Genomic DNA, 23,376 nt, shown 5'->3' with positions numbered 1-23,376 from the left:
GACCCCTTTCAAAAATTAAAGGGTAATGTTTTCTTTATGTCTTGTGAGTAAGTAACGCTAATCTTTTTTAATCTTATTTGTTCATAGCTTAATATTTTAACTAGTGTTATCAATATTTGTATATATATATTTAATACAGTGAGCGCGTTATGAAAAGCCCGCTATCCTCGGAACCCACACCCCTGTAATATGCAGCCTTCCGAATTATGACGCCGTCCAATGAAAACAAAGGATAAGACAGTGCGCACATTTTCAAACTCAACTTTTGAATCTAGCCAGAAAGCTAACGTTATTCATCGAGTGAAAGGTATTTAGTTAGCCTCCGGGGAAAGGGACTTATTTTTTTTATATATACAATGGCAGAGGAATCTGCTGTCAAAGTCTGTGTACGGGTTCGACCTCTGATAGAAAGGTGAGGCTATTTCTGAACTTTTTAAATATGGCTAGCTGGCTTACTACCTAACGTTAGTAAAGAATAAGCTAGCAATTGTGAGTAACGTTAGGTATCGTAACATTCGCTAGCTGGTTAGCTCTGGCAGATGGCTATTTCATCTAACGTTAGCTAGTAAGCTAACAAAGCCAACGTTGGAAAATGTTGTGGTTTATGTCAGCTACATTGTATAATAACTGATACATTTGAGAAATTAGCTTGCTAGCTTTATCTGCGGATATCTGTCTAACGTTCGTTACATTCGTCGTAGGGAGGAAACTGCTGCAGAAAGCGCCGAGCCAGTCAAGTTTTATTGGAAAGCGGATAAGAAGACAATTCATCAGGTCGACGATGGAAATCTTACCAAGAACTTCAGCTTTGGTGAGTTTTCAAAAAGGCGAGAATGAATGCTGTCTGTCATACTGTGTCTGAACGTGTAGGCAATCACTTCTGTGTCTGATTTGTTTCCCTGACAGACCGTGTATTTAGTGCTGAAGAAACAACTCTGCAGCTGTACCAGGAACTTGCAAAGCCTCTTGTTGTCTCCACTGTTGAAGGTTATAATGGTAAAGGAGGGATACATTATCTTCTCAGATTACAGTATTTTGACCATAACTCTATTATTTATTTTTCCAGGTAAGTTGACTGAGAACACATTCTCATTTACAGCAACGACCTGGGGAATAGTTACAGGGGAGAGGAGGATGAATGAGCCAATTGTAAGCTGGGGGTGATTAGGTGACCGTGATGGTATATGAGGACAGCTTGGGATATTAGCCAGGACACCGGGGTTAACACCCCTACTCTTACAATAAGTGCCATGGGCTCTTTAGTGATCAGAGTCAGGACACCCGTTTAACACAGGGCAGTGTCCCCAATCACTGCCCTGGGGCATTAGGATATATTTATTTTGACCTGAGGAAAGAGTACCTCTACTGGCCCTCCAACACCACGTCCAGCAGCGTCTAGTCTCCCATCTAGGGACCGACCCTGCTTAGCTTCAGAAGCAAGCCAGCAGTGGTATGCTGCTGGCTATATGAACACTATTTAGTAACACTATAGTTGTATTTGAAATTTCTATTGGGTTAACTTGTTTGTTGACATATATATTAAGTGGCATACATTATTTTCTCAGGAACAATATTTGCTTATGGACAAACTTCATCTGGAAAGACTTTCACTATGATGGGGAGTTCTCTTACTCCAGGAGTTATACCCCTTGCCATGGAGGATGTCTTCCAGACGATAAAAAATGTGAGTAGTAGTAGATCGTTAATTTTCTATAATATGCACGTGTTTAGTGTTCTAAGTGGTTTGCTTTCATTTTTACTTTAGTGTCCAAAAAAGGAGTTCCTCCTGAGGGTGTCATACTTGGAGATCTACAATGAAACAGTGACAGATTTGCTCTGTGACAGTTGGAAAAGGAAACCTCTAGAGATCCGAGAGGGAAACAATGTAAGTTTGATGGATATATTGTAAGACAATATAACTTTTAGACAATAATAAAGATATGACTGGGGTGTATTCATTACACTGATTCTTGTGAAAGATGTTTCTCAAAGTGAACGAAACAGGGATGGACCTACATATCCCATTCATAGACGCTAACTACCTTTTAGCGCCTATTGACGTCAGTATCTTCTGGACGAGGGAGTTTTGTTAAGAGTCCCAACGCTCTTTCTGAATGTCAAAATGCATCACTTGCGGTACAGTTTTGAAAACATGAGGAACATATCTTTCATATCAGCAAAAAAAAGCTTAAATTACTACACACCATTTTTTATGGTTAGTGTTCCCACATGGCCATATCTCCATGTTACAGCACTTGTTTACAGAAGACTGACAGAAGGCATAGGCGGTCACCTGTGCTAATTGGCAATCTAGCGTGCCCCGAACACCTGTGTAAGTGTAACAGAGGAGGAAGTATACTTCGTCAACTGGAGGCACACAGCATATGGATCTGTGCAAAACTGATTCAGTAGGTGCATATTTTTTATTTGAAAGATTGTTTCTTGCTGATATGAAAGATAAGGGGCATATCAGCATACGTTTCAAAACCGTTTCTAGCGACGATTATTGATGTTTCCAAACATTAAAACACAGCTTCATAATTGTAGTTAATCTCCAGATAAGGGTTTTCGAGACCTTGAACCCATCTTAATTTGTCCAATAAAAACTTGTTTTAGTTGCAAAACAGAACGTTTTGCAACTTTTGGACTAATGTTTACAACCCTGGTATTTTGAATGGTGGAATAAATGGTGAAATGCCTGTCTTTGCAGAAAAATGTCTATGTAGCTGACCTAACTGAGGAACTGGTGACATCTCCCGAGCAAGCCCTTGCGTGGATTAGAAAAGGAGAAAGTAAAATACTCTTCCTTATTTCATCATGCTAGACTAAGTATAGTCTATGTATTGCTTGAAGAACATACTGACACTATTCTATTTGATGTTAAATGTATCTGCTAGAGAATCGCCATTATGGAAAGACAAAAATGAACCAGCGAAGCAGTCGTTCGCACACAATTTTCCGCATGGTGAGACATTTTGTTATACATCACAATAGACAATGTATTTCTGGTATCTGTGCTGGAGATGATGCTGATGCTTTTTCTTAGATCTTGGAGAGTCGTGACAGGGGTGACTCTGCATCTGGTGAAAATTCAGACTGCGCCATTATTGTGTCCCATTTGGTAAGCTGCCACAGTCAAGTGTGTTTTGTGAACTCAGATATGGGTCTTCCATTTTGTATTTTTTCTTACCAGTCTTCATTTTCATGTAGAATTTGGTTGACCTGGCTGGGACTGAGCGAGCAAGTCAAACAGGTGCTGAAGGTAAGTGGTTTGATACCTGTGCTAATGTAACAACAGTGTGAAATATCGGAATCTGAACAGACTTCGATTTCAGTTGCTTTTGGTATTTTTTGACATCTGATATTGTAGGTACACGTTTCAAAGAAGGATGTAATATAAATCGCAGCCTGTTCACCCTCGGTCAAGTGATCAAGAAACTGTCTGATGAAACCCAGAAGTAGGTGTTGGTTATTTATACTTTTTTTAGCTTAACTTATGCCATGTGTTTAATGTTCACTAATGTCATTTTATCCATACATTCAGGGGTTTCACTAACTACAGGGACAGTAAACTCACCCGCATTCTCCAAAATTCCTTGGGTGGAAATGCAAAAACTGTCATCATCTGCACCATCACCCCAGTTACTCTGGAAGAAACACTTAGCACTCTTCAAGTGGGTGACTTTTTTGTCAGACTTCCATCTTAAATCCTTATTTTTAAATGTTTTAATGTAAGACAAATGTAAAATTTTCTAATCAACTGTCCATCTCTACAATCTAGTTTGCTAGTGCAGCAAAGAACATGAAGAATGACCCGCATGTCACAGAGGTTTCTGATGACGGAGCCCTTCTGAGAAGATACAGAAATGAAATTGTAGAACTCAAGCGCAGACTTTTGGAGGCAAGTCTACCTGTACCGGCTATTGGGGTTCTTTAGAAATGTTGCCGGCTCTCCTTCAAGTATTTGTAAATTCAACTTTTTTATTTTTTTACACTGCCTTAAGGTCTCATCAGTCACTCAAACAACTGCGACAGAGAAGGAGACTCTGTCCCAGATTTTGCAAGAGAAGGATCAGCTCCAAAGAGAACAAGAGGACCGGTATAAGAATTTAACCAAACTTCTAGTCACTTCGGCAAACTTCGTTACCATCAAAAAGGTAGACTTTTAGTGCCTTGCAGATAAGTATATGATGCTTTATTCCTTTATTTTAGTACCTATTTTATTTTTTATGTTTAATCATGTCTGTTTGTAAAGATGCCGAAACGCAGGGTTACGTGGGGTGGAAAACTGCCATCACCAGCCTTCCACCATGCTGGAGAGTCAGATCTAAGCTTTGCTGAGCCTTTTCTCAAAAAGAGAAAAGCTGATATGTCTGTCTTGACAGAGCAGAATGAAGGTAAGTACGCATTGGTATTAAGTATATTTTTCCTATCTCAGTGATAGCTTTTACTCTGCTATATACAGTATGCTATATTTTACCATACGCAGTGCTTGACTCAATGGAGCAGGGGCTCAACGGAGCGGAGTACCGGCACTTAAAATGTTCTACTGCTTGAGCTCCTGCTCCTCTTATAGATTTTTAGATCAAAAGTATTGTGTAGCAGTCCTCCCGAGTGGGGCAGCGTTCTAAGGAAATGTATCGCCGTGATAGAGGCATTACTACAGACCCAGGTTCCTTCACGGGCTGTGCTACCGGCCATGGCTGGGAGTTCCATAGAACGGTGCGCAATTGGCCCAGTGTCGTCTGGGTTAGGGGTGGGTGGGTGGGTTTTTACTTGGCTCATCGCGCCCTAGTGACTCCTTGTGGCGGGCCGGGTGCCTGCAAGCTGACCCAGGTCGCCAGATGAATAGTGTTTCCTCCGACACATTGGTGTGGCTGGTGGGTGTTAAGGAGCGCGGGTGACGCCTCTCCCGAGCCTGTTGGGCTTGAAATTGGGGAGAAAGGGGAGGTAAAATACACAAAATAAATTGTATATTGTGGCGCTCCTGCACCTTTTTATTATTTGTTTTTCACCTTTATTTGACTAGGCAAGTCAGTTAAGAACACATTATTATTTTTAATGACGGCCTAGGAACAGTGCCTGTTAACTGCCTGTTAACCAGAACGACAGATTTGTATCTTGTCAGCGCGGGGATTTGAACTTGCAACCTTTCGGTTACTAGTCCAACGCTCTAACCACTAGGCTACCCTGCCGCACCTAAACAGTACCAGCACCCAAAAGTAGTACCGGAACCTATTTCAGTCTAAGTCGAGCACTGGCCGTACTGGTACATGAATCCTGATCAATTGCTTGTTTTTTTGTTTGTGTATTCACAGATGGCGAGGAGTTCGATTCTACCTTTGACATGGAGATGAACCAGAGCAATCTGACCGTGCGTGGTTTTGCAGAAAGGTGAACATGGACTATTGCCATTTTATCTTTACACATTCCTTACGGCTTGTTGTCCTTCATACTCATGTTCCTACATTCTCTTATTTTCTAGTGAATTTTTATCTCCAAACCAACTGAACAAATTGTCTGAGAAGGTGTCCTGTCTGGAGCTCCAGCTGGAAAATGAGACTCAGCAGAAGCAGGAGGCCATGGAGGAAGTGGAGACATTTCAGAGGCGGGTTGTGGAACTGGAGAAGCAGCTAGAAGAAAAGTCACTAATGCCTGCTGATGCACAGTTGGACAATGAGACTCAGAAGAACCAGGAAGCCATGGAGAAGGTGGCTACTTTCGAGATGAGGGTTGCTGAACTGGAGAAGCAGCTAGAAAATTCTCAAATGCCTGCTGATGCACAGGAGCAGGTTGGTGATCACCAATTCCTTCTCACTGTTTTATTGTACAGAATGTTGAATCCTTTAATCTAAATGAAAAACATGTATAACTATCATTTTTTTTTACAGATGAAAAGGGGATTTGAAGAGACCATTCAACTCTGTGAGACGTTGGTGTCTGAGAAGGTATATAGCTATTTTTATATAGTATATGTATATATATATTTTTTTTCTGAATACTCTCACCTCACCATGCTGTCTGTTGACAGGAAATGGTTGCTACTGAGCGTGATTATCTCAAGAAGGAGCTCAACATCATAATGGAACAGACTGAAAAGTTGAAAAAAGAAAAGGCTGTACTTCTTCAGGAGATGGAGGAGAAGAAAGAGATAGATGAATTCAATTCTTTGGAAGAGGAGAGCAAAAGAGAATATGAGGTTATAGACTGCTGCGTAGATTGCCTAGAGATGTCAAAAGTTCTATAACCAACTTATTTCAATGTAGTAATTAAAATTGGAATGTACTATGTATGGTATAAGCCAATTGCAAGCCCATAAATATCGTATCTTAGGGACTTATTAGAAGTCATTAAGATAACTAGCACTTCTGAAATGCTCCCTTGCTGGTTTGTAGCTTTGCACTCATTGGCTTTTATTAACCCTACAGAAAGAACTACTGAATGACATTTCCTCCTTAAAGAAGGCCATGGAGGCCTCGGGACGCAAATCTCAAGAGCTTGAGGTAAAACTATGAAATGTTTAGGCAGAAGCAAAAAGCTGCATCTAACGAGTTGTCTTGTGGGTCTGTTTTGTCAATGAGTGCTGGGTTGCATGGCTGTTTGATTTGCCAAATCTGATCCATCCCTAGGCTAATCTGGTGGCAATGTCCGAGGAGCTGAAAAAGAAAGGCGACTGGGCAGAGGAACTACAAAGATCGGTACATTCATTTTTGCTAATTGATTTGTTCTTGACGTGTTCACAATGGTTGATGTTGCAGCACCACCCTGGTGTAACATAGCCATCATACTTTTCTCTTAAGAGTGACGTTGACTTGGTCCAACAAGTGAAGCAGCTGCGACGCTCTCTGGATGATGCTGAGGGGTTGAGCCGTGACACTAAGAAGGAGTGGGCCCACCTGCGCAGTGAAAATATATCACTCAAAGAGAGGGCTGTAAGTTTCCCCTACTTCTGTGCCAATATGTCAGTTTGCAGCCTGTATTTAAATGTAAGCTGCACTCCATAGATGGACCATTATCATGTTGTATTACCCCTAACGTTATGCTCTGGCCTTGCTTTCAGGTCACACTAACTGCTGGCTATGAGAGGATGGAAGCTCAGGTGAATGGCCTTCGACATCAGTTGGAGACAGAAAAATCGAGCTTCAAAAAGATGCAAGTTGACCTTCAGAGGGAGTTACAGGGAGCCTTTGAGGAGAACACCAAGCTTACTACTCTTCTGGATGGAAAAGTTCCCAAAAGTTTGTACTCTAGGTTGTCTTTTGTATAGTATTTCCTCTTCTCCAGCCTTTCATTTATTTGCCATGTAGTTAATGAATGACCTATCTAACATGGGGTGTCCTCTTTTTGCCTAGATCTTATAGACAGCATTGAACTTGAGAAAACAGTTGCTGACCTGAAGAAAGAGCTGGAGAAGTCTCATGAAGATGAGCGAACCCTACAAGCTAAGATCGAGGATTTGAGTGCACTGCAGGATCTTCCAGATAAAGTCAACAGTTTTATGAAGCAGGTAAACCTGTTTGATACGATGTAGAACAGTTCCCCAAATGTTTATAATTTGGCCGCTCAAGTATTGTAAATGTTTTTATATATATATATATATATATAGTAAAAACACCAGCAAATCATGTTCAACTGATTTTAATTTTGGAATTCTGTTCCAATGTATTCCCACACATAGTAGAGAGATGTATGTAATCAATGTTTTAAATGATTGTTTTGGGCTTCTTGCGGTCAATTTGTAGTCTACAAATTATGTTCTCGCCCCCTGACCATCCACCCAATAATTTTTTTTTTTAATGCTCCCTGACGGAGAACAGAGACTTGTATTTTTTAAGAAGTCCTATCTTTTAATTAATGTCCTCTGGCTGTTCAGGTATGTGATCTCACGGAGGACCTCTGTGCAGTCCAAAAAGACAGAGACATGCTGGTGTCTGCTAAGGCCTGCAGTGAGGAGGAAGCTCATCAATTCAGAGAACATGTCCAGAGCTCCCAGGAGCAGCTAGTCAAACTTCAAGGTGATCTGAGCAAAGCAGAGTTGAGGGAAAACGACCTAACCCAGCAGTGCACCGACATCACTGAGCAACTGGAGACTCTCCGTAAGGACTTGGCGCGCTCCTCTCTGGAGAACAGTCAGCTTCTGACTACTGTGGAAGAGTCCAGCCTGAGAGTAAATTGGTCTTTGGTCCTTGTTAAATCACATGATCTTGAATGTGTTTGTTGAATCTTCTATAAGGCTGTCCTCCAACAATGTGTTTTTTTATTTAGCTGAAGGAGAATGAACAGTATCGCGCATCAATTGAAGATCAATTGTGTGGAATGCAACAAGTCATGAAAGAGTTGGAGGAGAAGCTTGCTGACAGTGAATCATCCAAGGAAAAATATGACCATTTATCCCAGGAACACCAAGATCAGGTGCAGTGCCTCTCAAAACAACACATTTCAGCTGTCTCCTTACAGTAGGTATTTACAATTTATTTGGTTCATTTGTACTTCAGATAAGGCAGCTGAGTGAGGAGGTGATACAGGTCCAGGCAAAACTAAAACGGCAACAGCATCTGAACTCAGAACAGCAGTCATGTGCCCAACAAGATGATCAACATCAGCTACAAGTCAGTGTCTTTATACAAGTTATGGCCTGGGATCATTTTCAAATGGAAGATTTAAATTGTTATCTTTCTCATTTGCACAGATACAGGAACTACGAGCTGCATTGGAGACCATGACAGAGGAAAGGAGCCAGTTGAACAGTGACTTGCAGCAAAATATGGAAATGGTGAGGCCATGTCTGTGTTTTTGTTCATCCAACCACTGCACTTTGATGGTGTAGCTAACTGTAAACAAAAACATGGAAGTGCCAGTTATATTAATGTGATATTACTCTCTCCTCTATAGGCTGCAGAGACTCAGGGACTTCTCCATTCCATCCAAGAGGAGCTCAGACAACAGAAACAAGTGAACTCTGACCTTGAGAGCCAAAGTTTACAGAAGGAGTCTCTTCTAGAACAGCAGGTTAGTTTATTTGACTTTCATTTTAGTAGTATGTTTCTTCAGTCGTTTTGTAATAAAACAATTAGATCGTACCTTTTTTTCTCCTCAAAGATGAGGCAGCTGAGTGATGCACTTGAGTCTGGGCAAGCTGAGAGAGAGCGTCTCCTGTCTGAGAAGACAGACAGCTCTCAGAATCATGCAGAGGAGTTGGAGAAGCTGCGCTCTACTGTGACCTCACTGACTGAAGAGAGAGACCAGCTCCAGGAGATACTGGAGGGAATCCGAGAGGAGAGGAACCAGCTCCAGGAGATACTGGAGGGAATCCGGGAGGAGAGGAACCAGCTCAAGAGAGACCTGGAGAAGAATGTGGACATGGTGGGTGATTGATCGATTTAAATACACTATTTTGAAAATGCTCACACCAATTGGAAGCTTTTTGTATTGCAAGTTTACGTTTTATATTTTTGCAGATGATTGAAAATCAGGAGGAACTACGGGTGGCACTTGAAAAGATATACCATCAAGAGGAAAATATGAAGCCTACGAAGACTGCAAATCTAGAGGAGCTGCAAAGTCAGGTAAAAATGTGCTTTTACTTGCACAACAGAATTCATTGTCACATCAATCGAAGTGTAGATTCTAATATGAATGCTAACCTACTCTTCAGATGAAGCAGCTGAATGAGGAGCTTGAGTCTGTGCGAACTGAGAGAGAGTGTCTCCTGTTTGAGAAGACCAATAGCCTTCCGAATCATGCAGAGGAGTTGGGGAAGCTGCTCTCTACTGTGACCTCACTGACTGGAGAGAGAGACCAGCTCCAGGAGATACTGGAGGGAGTCAGAGAGGAGAGGAACCAGCTCAAGAGAGACCTGGAGGACAATGTGGAGATGGTCAGTCTGAGTTACTTTTATATTTATTGAAATCCATATTTTCTGCTTTTATCCTATTTTGTGTATCCACGTGATTTGACAGAATACATGTATTTGTTCGACAGCAACATCTGAACTCAGTACACCAGCCCCATAGAGAACATCAGGAGACTGACCTACGTTTGCAGGTAAGTCAATGTTTATACACTGAGTGCACAAAACATTAAGGACACCTCTTTTTATGACATGGACTAACCAGGTGAAAGCTATGACCCCTTATTGATGTCACTTGTTAAGTCCACTTCAATCTGTGTAGATAAAGGGGAGGAGACTAGTTAAATAAGGATTTTTAAGCCTTGAGACCAAGATTGTGTATGTGTGCCATTGAGGGTGAATGGCATGACACATTATTTAAGAACTACAACGCTGCAGGTGTTTTCAAGCACAGTTTTCCGTGTCAAGAATGGTCCACCAAAGGACATCCAGCCAACTTGACACATCTGTGGGAAGCATTGGAGTCAACATGGGCCAGCATCCCTATGGAATGCTTTTGATACTTTGTAGAGTCCATGCCCCAATGAATTGAGGCTGTTCTGAGGGCCCAAAGCGCAGTGGGGGATTAACTCAATATTAGGAAGATGTTCTTAATGTTTTGTACACTGTATATTCAGGTGATGCCGAACACCATGGTTCAACTGTATTTGTTTATTAATTATTGCTTTACATTGTTGCCGATAGATGCAACTAGAGGCAGTGAAGGAGTTAGAGGAGCGACTGGAAGCTGTTAAAGAGGAGCGGAGCCAGCTGAAGACTGACCTTCAGGACAATGTAGACATGGTGAGGAAATATTATACACTGCGTTATTCATAAGAGACGTGAGATTGAAATGTGCTTGTTGCACAAAGATTTTAATCAGTAATCTGCTCTTACTCTACTTTTTTGAAATGTGTGCATGTAAATGCAATTCATTTTTTAACCATTGTTTTAGATGATTGAGAATCAAGAGGAACTAAGGGAGGCTCAAGAGAAGATCAAATCGCTACAGGGGGAAATCCAACGACTTCAGACTCAGAATGCAGATGTTGAGACAAGATTGAACAACATAAATGTTCCAGAGAATAGGTCCTGTCTAGGAGAGCTGCAAAACCAGGTGAGGTTCTTAGTCAGTTGTCGCCACGATGTACTACCTAAATGCAACCAATGTGTAGGTTGAATATATTTTTTATTTTCAAAACCAATCACAAAGATGAGGCAGCTGAATGAGGAGCTAAAGTCTGTGCGAGCTGAGAGCGAGCGTCTCCTGTCTGAGACGACAGACGGCTCTCAGAATCATGCAGGGGAGTTGGAGAAGCTGCTCTCTACTGTGACCTCACTGACTGAAGAGAGAGACCAGCTCCAGGAGATACTGGCGGGAGTCAGAGAGGAGAGGAACCAGCTCAAGAGAGACCTGGAGGACAAAGTGGAGATGGTGAGTCGTAACTGTTTTACCCTTAGGAAGGCCATTTTTGGGGTGTAGATTGGCGCATCAAGCCGTGAGTGGGGATGTAAAACGAATATGCGTTCCCCCTAGATCATACAAGTACATACAGAACCTAAACATCAGCAACATCTGAACTCAGAGCAACAGACTGAGAGGGAACATCAAGAAGCTCAACTTCAGCAGCAAGTTAGTCTCTGTCTATGATTTTATATGGTGATGTTAGAATATTGTTGAAACACTGGATAAGTTTCATTTGTATTTAAATGTTTAACTTTTGTACAGCTACAGCAGCTAGGAGAGGAACTGGAAACCATGACACAGGAGCGGTGTCAGTTGAAGGGTGACCTGCAGGAAAATCTGGAGATGGTAAGTCTTGACTTAAATTCTACTATCACAATTGTTGATTTTATTACTTATTTGACCCATGAATATGTTATCTTCAAACCAGTCCATCAAAGTCCAGGAGGAGTTGAAACAGCAGCAACATCTGAACTCAGAGCAACAGACTGAGAGGGAACATCAAGAAGCTCAACTTAAGCAACAAGTTAGTCTCGGTCTATGATTTTATATGGTGATGTTAGAATATTGTTGAAGTGCTGGATAAGTTTCATTTGTGCTTAACTTTTGTACAGCTACAGCAGCTAGGAGAAGAACTGGAAACCATGACACAGGAGCGGTGTCAGTTGAAGGGTGACCTGCAGGAAAATCTGGAGATGGTGAGGCCATAGCCAAATGTTTTCCAGTTAACCAATCCTCTGACTTTGAAGTGTGCTCCAAGTCTAACACTTTAGCTTTATTCTAGGCTGCAGAGACTCAGGGACTTCTCCATTCCATCCAAGAGGAGCTCAGACAACAGAGACAAGTGAACTCTGACCTTGAGAGCCAAAGTTTACAGAAGGAGTCTCTTCTAGAACAGCAGGTTAATACCCTTTTTCCTTTTTGACATGTAGCCTCTTCAGATCACATGCATATTGATGAAACATTTCACCTGTTTCCCCCCCTGATAAAGGCTAAGCGGCTGAATGAGGAGCTTGAGTCTGTGCGAGCTGAGAGAGAGCGTCTCCTGTCTGAGAAGACAGACAGCTCTCAGAATCATGCAGAGGAGTTGGAGAAGCTGCTCTCTACTGTGACCTCACTGACTGGAGAGAGAGACCAGCTCCAGGAGATACTGGCGGGAATCCTGGAGGAGAGGAACCAGCTCAAGAGAGACCTGGAGGAGAATGTGAAGATGGTGAATGATGGATTACACAGAATGTTTAGACAATGCTCACACTAATTTCAATCAGAAGCTTTTTATATTACAAGTTTACGTCTTATATTTTTTTCAGATTGAAAACCAGGAGGAACTACGGAAGGCACTTAAAAATATGAAACCTATGGCAACTGCAAATCTAGAGGTGCTGCAAAGTCAGGTAAAATGTGCTTTTACTTGCACAACAGAATTCATTGTCACATCAATCGAAGTGTAGATTCTAATATGAATGCTAACCTACTCTTCAGATGAAGCAGCTGAATGAGGAGCTTGAGTCTGTGCGAGCAGAGAGAGAGCGTCTCCTGTCTGAGAAGACAGACAGCTCTCAGAATCATGCAGAGGAGTTGGAGAAGCTGCGCTCTACTGTGACCTCACTGACTGGAGAGAGAGACCAGCTCCAGGAGATACTGGAGGGAGTCAGAGAGGAGAGGAACCAGCACAAGAGAGACCTGGAGGACAATGTGGAGATGGTAAGTCTTGACTTAAATTCTACAATCACAATTGTTGATTTTATTACTTATTTGACCCATGAATATGTTATCTTCAAACCAGTCCATCAAAGTCCAGGAGGAGTTGAAACAGCAGCAACATCTGAACTCAGAGCAACAGACTGAGAGGGAACATCAAGAAGCTCAACTTAAGCAACAAGTTAGTCTCGGTCTATGATTTTATATGGTGATGTTAGAATATTGTTGAAGCTCTGGATAAGTTTCATTTGTGCTTAACTTTTGTACAGCTACAGCAGCTAGGAGAAGAACTGGAAACCATGACACAGGAGCGGTGTCAGTTGAAGGGTGACCTGCAGGAAAATCTGGAGATGGTGAGGCCATAGCCAAATGTTTTCCAGTTAACCAATCCTCTGACTTTGAAGTGTGCTCCAAGTCTAACACTTTAGCTTTATTCTAGGCTGCAGAGACTCAGGGACTTCTCCATTCCATCCAAGAGGAGCTCAGACAACAGAGACAAGTGAACTCTGACCTTGAGAGCCAAAGTTTACAGAAGGAGTCTCTTCTAGAACAGCAGGTTAATACCCTTTTTCCTTTTTGCCATGTAGCCTCTTCAGATCACATGCATATTGATGAAACATTTCACCTGTTTCCCCCCCTGATAAAGGCTAAGCAGCTGAATGAGGAGCTTGAGTCTGTGCGAGCTGAGAGAGAGCGTCTCCTGTCTGAGAAGACAGACAGCTCTCAGAATCATGCAGAGGAGTTGGAGAAGCTGCTCTCTACTGTGACCTCACTGACTGGAGAGAGAGACCAGCTCCAGGAGATACTGGAGGGAATCCGAGAGGAGAGGAACCAGCTCAAGAGAGACCTGGAGGACAAAGTGGAGATGGTGAGTAACTTAAATTCTCAAATTATTCTCAAGAAATAAACATGATTTATTTGACCCATGAATGTGATTTCTTTGAACCAGTCCTTCAAAGGAACAAAACAGCCCAAGTCAGTAAAAGCCTCTACTCATCCATGTGATGGTGTCTCATAGTTGCTTGTTTACTGTTTTGTCACATTTTGTTCAGATGCAGCAGCTAGAGGAAGAAGGCACACACATGAGAGATGAGAGGGCCCAGATTCAGGGAGACCTGCAGGAAAATATGGAGATGGTGAGTCAGAATTATTTATAGGCCTGTATTAGTTTTAAAATGTGTCATTTTTATAGAAATAATTTTTAAAAGCGTAATCTCGCACCAGGTCATACAAGTCCAGAGGACATTAGAACAGCAGCAACGTCTGAACTCACAACAGCAGGCTGAGCACGAACAACACGAGGACAAACTTAAACAACAAGTGAGTCGTAGTTAAACTATATAAACTCAGCAAAAAACAGAAACGACCCTGTCTTTCAAAGATGGCTCCTTCCAGCTTTCATTAACTATCTGAAGAACAACCTTGAGTACAGTATAGACATGGTGAGAGTCTGTATGACTGTTCTGATTTCGGAGTAGATTCATAACGTGAGTGAGCCAGCAACCAAGCTTGAATGAGGGTTTGGTACATGTGGTTTTGGCTAAAATGGTTTTAAATGTTTACTTTGCATTTCCCTCAGATGAAGCAGCTGGAGGAGGAATGTAAAGGTTTCAAAGAAGGACAGTTTCACTTCAAAGTCAAAGCAGACACCTCACACAAGGTTTGTTTTTCGTTGTATTGCATAACAAGTAATTCCTTCTGCTCTGTCTGAAATTGCTGTGGCATTTTTCAAATGATCCCCCCCCCTCCATTCCAGATGCTTAGTGACGCGAACGCAACCATCTCCATATTGACAGAGCAGATCAATAACCTGGAGCAGAGCACCAGCTGTTGTACCACCAGTGCAGGAGAGGGACTGTGTTCCAGGCTGGAAGGTTCAATGCAGAAGCTCCAGGTGGGCTGGAACTTGATTTATACTGAACAAAAAATATAAACGCAACAATTTCAAAGATTTCACTGAGTTGCAGTTCACATAAGGGAATCAGTCAGTTTAAATAAATGAAGCTCTAATCTATGGATTTCACATAACTGGGAATACAGATATGCATCCGTTGGTCACAAAAACCTTAAACAAAAAAAAAAATCAGAGATCAGAGAACCAGTCAGTGTCTGGTGTGACCACTATTTGCCTCATGCAGCGCGACACATCTCCTTCACAAAGAGTTGATAAGACTTTTGATTGTGGCCTGTGGAATGTTGTCCCACTCCTCTTCAATGGCTGTGTGAAGTTGCTGGATATTGACTGGAACACGCTGTCGTACATGTCGATCCAGAACATCCCAAACATGCTCAATGGATGACATGTCTGGTGATTATGCAGGTCATGAAAAAACTGGGACATTTTCAGGTTCCAGGAATTGTGTACAGATCCTTGTGACATGGGGCCGTGCATAATCATGCTGAAACATGAGGTGATGGGGGCGGATGAATGGCACGACAATGGGCCTCAGGATCTCATCACGGTGTCTCTGCATTCAAAATGCCATTGACATAATGCAATTGTGTTTGTTATCTGTAGCTTATGCCTGCCCATACCATCAATCCACCACCATGGGGCACTCTGTCTGTTCACAAATTTGGCATCAGCGAACTGCTTGCCCACACAACGCCATACACATGGTCTGTGGTTGTGAGGCCGGCTGGACATATTAGCAATTTCTCAGAAAAGACGGAGGCAGCTTATGGTAGAGAAATGAACATTCAAATTCTCTGGCAACTACTCTGGTGGACATTACTGTAGTCAGCATGCCAATTGCACGCTCCCTCATCTGTGGCGTTGTGTGACAAAACTGCACATTTTAGTGGCCTTTTATTGTCCCCAGCACTAGGTGCACCTGTGTATTGATCATGCCATTTCATTAGCTTCTTGATATGCCACACCTATCAGATGGTTGGATTATCTTGGCAAAGGAGAAATGCTCATTAGCAGGGACGTAAACAAATTTGTGCATGAAATATTACGTTTTTTGTGCATCTGGAACATGGAACCAACCCTTTGTGTTTTTTATATTTTTGTTCAGTGTATATTTCAAAATCTTTACAAGTTCTTAATTTGATGGCAGCATAATAAAAGCAGTTATTCTTTCCCATTGCAGGTGTCACTGGTGAGGCTCCAGCTTGTTATCAATGGTGCTTCTAAGCCTGGACATGGGCCCTTGGTTGATGTCACACAAGTTGAAGAAGTCCTGATACTGAAACTGTTGCCCCTTCTTCCAAAGCCCACACAAAAGATCTATAGCAATATCAATAGATCTACTGTCCAGATCACTAACACAGTGTGGGATACAAAGGTACGAATAATCACATCTTTGTCATAGTTGCTATTTAAAGTGTAACTGCAATAGTTAACAATTTTTGCTAAATTGAGTGAAATCATTTAGGTGCTGCTGAAGCTGTGTGCCAAGGATTACAAAACCCACATTGAAGCCCTGGTTCAGAATGACTTGGCTGTATTTGAGGAGAGGAGACTCCAGGACCTGCTCCTCTGTAGAGCCCAGGCACCCAGTCACTCAGTCAAGGTGGTTGAGAATGACCTCCTTGGAGTCTGGGACGAGAGACTGTCAGAGCTGTTGGACAGGAGAGAAGGTTACCTCCAGGTGGGTGGGCCTCACATTACTGCATAGTTGGGTTTTGTCTGTAAAATGAAACAGAAAATATATCTTTATACTGTATGTTGTGAAACTAATCATCTTGTATCATGTTCTAAGAAAATGAACAGTGTTTTGAAGAAGCTTGAGGAGAGCCTGGCCGCTCACCCAGCAGCAGTGTCAGAGGAGCTGAGGGCGCGAGAGAGGAGCAACGAGGAGCTGAATGCTCTATGCATGGTCCACTCACCGGACTCAGCAGCAGTGGATAATTTCCTGGAGCGAGAGCTGGCCCGGCGCTCTGCTTTGGCACAGGCCAACACACTGGCTCTCCAGGTAGTTAACCCCATCAATAATCTCCAGTCTTAGTTACCACATACAGAATGACAATTATATCGCTGAGGTTGATCATGGTTTGTCTGAATGGTTTTTCCTCTTGCCTTGCAGGGATTGCGAGATGAGCGCTGTGGTTTGCTCAAAGAGCTAGGCGTGGTCCGAGCACAGGCTGACAGTCAGCTGAAAGAAGAGAGGAGTAAGACCTCTACTCTACTGCAGATACTGGAGCGTGCCTCCGTCAAGACTGAAGCTGACCTGCTGAGGGACAACCAGCAACTTACCCTGAAACGTCAGCAGTTGGATGGAGAAATCAAGGTACCATTTTAACTCGTTTTCAATCTCATGGGTGATTTCCATTTTTCTAAGTGAACCTAGTTTACAACAGGTATGTTTTGTGTTTGCAGGAAATGCAGATGAGAGTTGATCAGCTGGAAGAGGACCAGATCAAAGCTGCTAATAGTGTCTCAAACCACAAACAAGCCACCCAGCTACTACAAACTGAGCTTCAGGATGCTTGTGCACAAGTCAAGGACAGGGAGGGCTCCATTCAAGTCCTAAAAGAGAAACTCAGAGAGACTGAAGTAAGGTTTGGCGCAAGGTGGAATTTCACCCCTGAGCTTTTATTTGTATTTTATGTGGGATGTGTTCAATACTGTATAAAGTTTTATTTTTGGGGTTTAGGTTCTGGCTAAGAGAAGAGCATCACCTAGTGCTCTTCAGCATGAAGAGCTGAAGGCTAAAGTTTTGAAAATGGAGTTGGAGATGACTGCATCGTCCTCTAAACACCAAGAAGAGTAGGGTCTAATTTATTTAATCATGCCCTCCTATGTCATAGAAATGTGTATTCTTTCATTGTCTGATTTGTACCACTGCTGAATTTGAGTATCTCTCCCGGAGTCATTGGAAAAATTGCATGTTTAGGACGTTCTGCATTTGTTCCCCTCAGGTTACTGAGGATGACGACGGTCCTGAACCACAAGGAGGACGCTCTGAGGACGCTGAAGGAGACTCTGAGAAGATCACAACAGGAGGGAGAAGAGTCATGTAAATCTATTCATAGAATTTGAGATGACCCCAAAACAGCAAGTTAATATTTAGATGAGCCCTAATTTGAGATGTTTAATTCTATTGCAGTCAATGAGGGACAGGATCTGCATGCCAGACTGATAACCGCCAGAGGACGCACGGTCCAAAGCAACATTCTCCTTGAAAAGAACAAACTTGAGGAGGAACTGAAAAGGCTACAGAGCAACATTTCAGAATTGGAGAGGTGAAGATGGATCTGTAAGATTACTGTAATGCTTTCATGTTTCTTGTGAGCTCATATCACTGACCTCTGGTGTTTTGTCTCTGTTTTAACAGCCTTGTGTCCACTCAGCAAGGAGAGATCACAAAGTGGAAGGCTAGAGCAATTAAACTGAAGGAGAAGAAGAGGGACGTAGTAGACAAGCCTCTGTCTCCATGTACTCCTACAAAACACCGCCTTCCCATGATTTCTGAGCAGTTCCTCAACTCTCCCAAGAGGTTCCTCAACTCTCCCAAGAAGTTAATTGACTCTCCCAAGAAGTTCCTCGACTCTCCCAAGAGCAAGTTCTTCGATGTCCGTCCAGGCTCTGAATCCATGTCGATCAACTGTCCCAAGCAGTTTTTTGATAACTCCAACCTTGGAACCATTCAAGGTAACTATGGTTAAATTGACTTGACTTGACCTTTATCATTTCAGTTTGTATCCAGTCACCCAACACCAGTTGGCCTTAATGAAATGACATGTTTTACCAGAGGTTGCAGGTATTCCCATATCAGAAATTGAGGCTGCTGGAAGTGCAGAAGAGGGTAATTGGTGTAATCTGTGTGTTTGGGATAAGTGTTATTGCTAATTGGAGCACAAACACCTCATCTGGCTGTTAATGTCACTTGTCACATACTGGTGTAATGGAGTGCGGTATAAGGGTTGGTAACAAAATTGTGATAACACTTCATCACTGTTACTAACGTTAACGCTATCTTTGGTATTTTAACCTATACCAGGTTTGCTTTGGTTCTGCATTGTTTTTTATTTAGTATTGTTTTGTCTGATTTGGTCTTATCTTTTCAGATGCAAGCGCAAGTGTGGATAAAAAGGACGAATTTTGGCCTCTGTCACCAAAGCAATCTGATGTATGCAAACAACAGTAAATGTTTTACCTAATTGTACTAATCATTGTCTATTTTTCAACGTTGGAAATATTTTCAATGTTTTCAATTGTATTTGTCAGTCAATTTTAGCTTTGATCCATTTGATTACATGTTTTATTGTTTAAAATAAAGAGCTGTTTCTTGAATAAGACTCAACTCAACCAGCTTTCTTTTTTGTAATATGACTTGCCATTTCAAATGTTCTGACATAACAGCAGATGGCATGCTCGCACTATTTTCATTAAGATTGTCCATGTTTTGACAATGGAGGATTTGAAATGTTCTCTATGGAAGGTGGTCTTGATGTTCAGTTTCTCCCATTTTAATTATTTTCAGACTATTTTGAACTAAAGATTGTCCATTCATGACTCATCATTGGAAGAGTTTTCTAAATCCACACAGTTTGAAAATTAAACTGATATCCCTTTTGACAATTCCAGAGATGGAGGATCACTAGGGCAATTACTGGAGTAGTTCAGGATTTTCCCACATTATGTTAGATGGTTCTTCACCCTGAAAGTAGTCTATATGGCCAGGGGAAACTAATCCATGGTTCGGTTTTCTTTAAACAGCCACAACAACTTCTGCTGACTTTAGCCACCACAAGAGAACCATCAACGGAAGTGATAGTTTTTAAATTTGATTTACATGCACCTAGGTTACAGCTAACCGAATATTGAGTTGATTTTAGGTGATTTGCTTAGTGTCTATAGAAAGTCTGCACCTCTAACTTAAAAAAAATATATATCTGTTAAATCTAAAGGGATTACATTTTTTCCCCCTACAGATCTACATAACCTACCTACATTTTCAAAGTGAAGGAAAGTTATAGAATGTTCCAAAGTAACAAAATATACACTGAAATATCATAATTGGAATAGAGTTTATTCTTGGTGAACGCACCTTCTGCAGCCATTTCAGCTGTGAGTCATTTGCATTAAGATTCTAACAACTTTGCACAACTCTTAGAGCAACAGCCATTGTTTTTGTCAATTTCTCAGGCTTCAATATGGTTGGAGATTGTTGGACAGTAATATTTAAACTGTAGCCACATTCTTTTTTTTTTTTAGGGGGTCAGCTTTTACTTCACTACATTCCTGAAGAAAATATGTGCTTTTTACTCTGACAACCAGAAGTACTCGTTATATTTTGAAGGCTTTGCAGGACAGGAAAATAGCCCAAATCACGCACTTATCAAGAGAACCTCCCTAATGCCTCTGATCTGGCGGACTCACTAAACATATGCTTCGTTTGTAAATGTCGACGTGCGCCCCTGGCTACCCATACATTTTAAAAACGAGACTTGTTTGCTTATTTAAATGGAATTTTAACTGACATTTTAACTTTTTTTAATTTAACCTTTTGATTAGGCAAGTCAATTAGGATCAAATTCTTATTTACTCTTTACTCTTTGCCATTCCATTTGCTCAATTCCAGCCATTATGAGCCGTCCTCCCTTCAGCGGCCTCTTGGACATCATTCTGTCTCATGCATTTTCTTTTTTGTAATTGTCCTGCAGAAAAATAAAACCCTATCCCAGTGTTAGGTTTTCAGAAGTTGAGCTGTTCCATTTTTGTATTTTCAAGTATTGTGGCTGCATCATGTTATGGGTATTCTTGTCATCGGCAGGGGCAGGTTTGTCAGGATCAAAATAAATATGAAAGGAGCAAATCCAAGAAAGTTATAGGAAGACCCGCGTCACTGAAAATGTGGTAGATCTGTAGGGAAAATCTAGATCATTTAATTGCGTTTTAGATGTTTTAAGGCAGCAAAATGAAAAGTTCAATGGGTGTAGATTTCTATAGACACTGCACATGCCCCTATCACTTCCATTGATGGTTAGTTTGGTTTTAAAGAAAATCTAATCCATGGTTCAGTTATTTTGGCACAGACTGCGTACTTTCAGGGCAAGGAACCATCTAACAAGTTCAAACATCCTGAACTACTCCTTAAGCTACATGCCAGAATGAAACACTGAATTAGTCTAAACTATTTGTGCAGGTAAACAGGGGGCCTGAATTGGTCTACTTAGACTTGGGTCTCAGCTGCCCCAAGGCCACATTTGTTTGGTCACTTCCTCTGCATGGCTTCACATTTAAATGAAGGAAGGTTAACTTGGAGAGATTGTTTTTCTCCAAGTGCTGCACACAGTGGTACACAAAGTCCGTAATGACGTTCTTCCCGTTGCTCTCTCGGTTGTGGGGACCGAAGAGTATGAGCCTTCAGAAAGAGGACCGCTACCAAGGTAAATAACTTGTAGACAGTGCTGTAACACATTAAAGGTAATTTGATCACAGTGTCCCAGATGGAAGGGAAGTAAAGATGACAGATTTAGAGATACTGGAATGCATGGCTTAATTTGTACTCAGAGACCGGTTCCAGTGTCTGAGCCCTTCATACTTATCTAGTACAGGTCTATAACCTAATGACTGACTGGCTTTGAATGAGCCATGAGACTGCGAGTCTGCTGACATTTGAGCAGAAGTGACAGTTTTCTACAGTTTGTTTCTCATGTTATGCAGTACAAGAAGAAGATGGAACACAATTAGTGAGAACAAGGACAGACCTTGGTATGAACATGGAAGAGAATAAGGGAGACCTTTAAGGTAATTACAAGCCTGAACCAGACATTCCCTGAGCACAAGTCCGAGTAGCCCTCATTGTAATTATAGTAAGCCAGTGTCAGTTTTATCCACTCTCCTGCAGCCCACCACTACTTTTTCCAATGTTTCTTTGTTTTACCTAATTGTATTCTTATTTATATATTTACATAATGTGTTACAGTGGGATTCATTATCCAGGAAAGGTCTTTCCCTTGTTCAATTATTCAGGCTCAGTCACAGACAGTCATTAAAGTTTCATGGGAGACAATTTGGAGGCAGTGCTGGTCGCATAGTGAGGTGAGCATGCATGCACGGTCGCTTTGGGAAACAAAAAAGGCCTTGTTGCCTTTAGAAATGTTTGTTGTGAACTTGTGACTGAGGAGTAAGTTATATGTGGAATAAAAGTACATTCATCATTACATTTGGGGACTATTGACCCAGAAACGAGCAGGTGGTATTGTATGTTGATCAAATGTATTTGATTAGGCATGTCACTTTGGGAGTTATCTTATCTCTCTTAGTGGTCCTTTTGGGTACTTCAGATTATCACAGGTGTCTGTAACTATCTCGGGCTCTCTGTGTGGCCTTATCACATGTAAAATGTCTGAAATAATTAAATAAGATGATTTTTAAAAAAAAATAAAAAATAAAAACAGAATGGCTAAGTTGTAAAACATAATGAATATAAACCACCCATTTAGTGTGTACCATTGATGTTTGTGAGGGTTTCAGCATGAAATATCCTTTATATTATTTTTGGCACTCTCATTTAACTATGTCAATATGCATTTATTGTAAATATGTTGGCATAAAACTAGTGGCAGTTGTGAAAAAGTCATTAGTTGGAAGAGTTGCAGAGTTCACTGAAAATAATGCCAATGTGGATTTAGATGCATTTTTCATTAACAAGGCTATTTTCTGTTGAACCATATGGGTTATCTACTATAAACCTGTGGATAATATTGACTCAGATACATACAAAAATTATACTATATATGAATACACCATTTTTTAAAAAGTTATTCAGGTATAAATTACCAAATTTACAATAGATTGCCATAGATTTTCTGTAAATTACAAAAAGGACTGAAGATTACCAGTAGTTTTGCAACCCTACTCTTGAGACAATATGTAATAATGATGCACACAAATAGATAACCCAAAAATGTGTTTTCTTATAATTATTGTCATATTTAGAAATGTAAATTCCAGTGCCTAAAGAATAACACACAAGTTACTCCTCCCCATACACACTTAGAAATAACACTTGTTTTGGGAAATACACAAATGTAACTTTGATCATTCTGCATGCCTAACTGCCAAATCACATGCTCGCAGAAATAGCCTTGAGTGGAAAATGGGTCATGTAAGAATTTTTTTGCAACATAAATGGGAACACGTAGGCTACACTAGGGAGGTAATTGAAACTTTGTGTGTATTTGGCTTTACATGGGATAATAAATACACAACAGCAGCTTACTGTAATACTTTGCTGAAAAAGATTAGAGCAGAAAATATCTGAATCTCTGAAATAAGAATCGCAGACAATTTATTTTCAGATAAATATTTTTTTACAAAAGAAACCCAGTGCTCTAAATTGCTGAGTGAAATTGTTACAGGGAT

The 23,376-nt window shown here is 41.2% G+C and overlaps 1 protein-coding gene across 1 annotated transcript; it reads left to right on the top strand.

Moving 5' to 3' along the window:
* The first annotated feature begins 314 nt into the window (after window positions 1-314).
* Window positions 315-19,276, top strand: LOC139389935 (centromere protein E). The gene is given in 53 exon segments (XM_071136969.1): window positions 315-412; window positions 702-811; window positions 907-996; window positions 1,566-1,684; window positions 1,766-1,885; window positions 2,711-2,792; window positions 2,898-2,965; window positions 3,047-3,121; window positions 3,211-3,262; window positions 3,371-3,458; window positions 3,545-3,674; window positions 3,782-3,901; window positions 4,005-4,157; window positions 4,256-4,397; window positions 5,319-5,394; window positions 5,486-5,948; window positions 6,032-6,199; window positions 6,429-6,503; window positions 6,630-6,698; window positions 6,801-6,932; window positions 7,061-7,238; window positions 7,353-7,507; window positions 7,874-8,167; window positions 8,266-8,412; window positions 8,496-8,609; window positions 8,690-8,773; window positions 8,893-9,009; window positions 9,100-9,363; window positions 9,459-9,566; window positions 9,656-9,877; window positions 9,982-10,044; window positions 10,595-10,693; window positions 10,845-11,006; window positions 12,346-12,567; window positions 13,141-13,236; window positions 13,325-13,408; window positions 13,495-13,611; window positions 13,702-13,923; window positions 14,108-14,191; window positions 14,280-14,375; window positions 14,635-14,715; window positions 14,812-14,949; window positions 16,151-16,345; window positions 16,436-16,651; window positions 16,763-16,975; window positions 17,087-17,290; window positions 17,380-17,556; window positions 17,657-17,769; window positions 17,922-18,019; window positions 18,110-18,245; window positions 18,338-18,654; window positions 18,755-18,808; window positions 19,071-19,276. Coding segments are annotated over 53 exon segments (7,338 nt in total). The 5' UTR covers window positions 315-356; the 3' UTR covers window positions 19,151-19,276.
* Window positions 19,277-23,376: the final 4,100 nt, after the last annotated feature.

The sequence above is a fragment of the Oncorhynchus clarkii genome, chromosome 30 (genome assembly GCF_045791955.1).
Source record: "Oncorhynchus clarkii lewisi isolate Uvic-CL-2024 chromosome 30, UVic_Ocla_1.0, whole genome shotgun sequence".
In the NCBI taxonomy this organism is placed as follows: Eukaryota; Metazoa; Chordata; class Actinopteri; order Salmoniformes; family Salmonidae; genus Oncorhynchus; species Oncorhynchus clarkii.
Note: the sequence above shows the minus strand (reverse complement) of the source record. Positions and strands in the feature narration are given on the sequence as shown.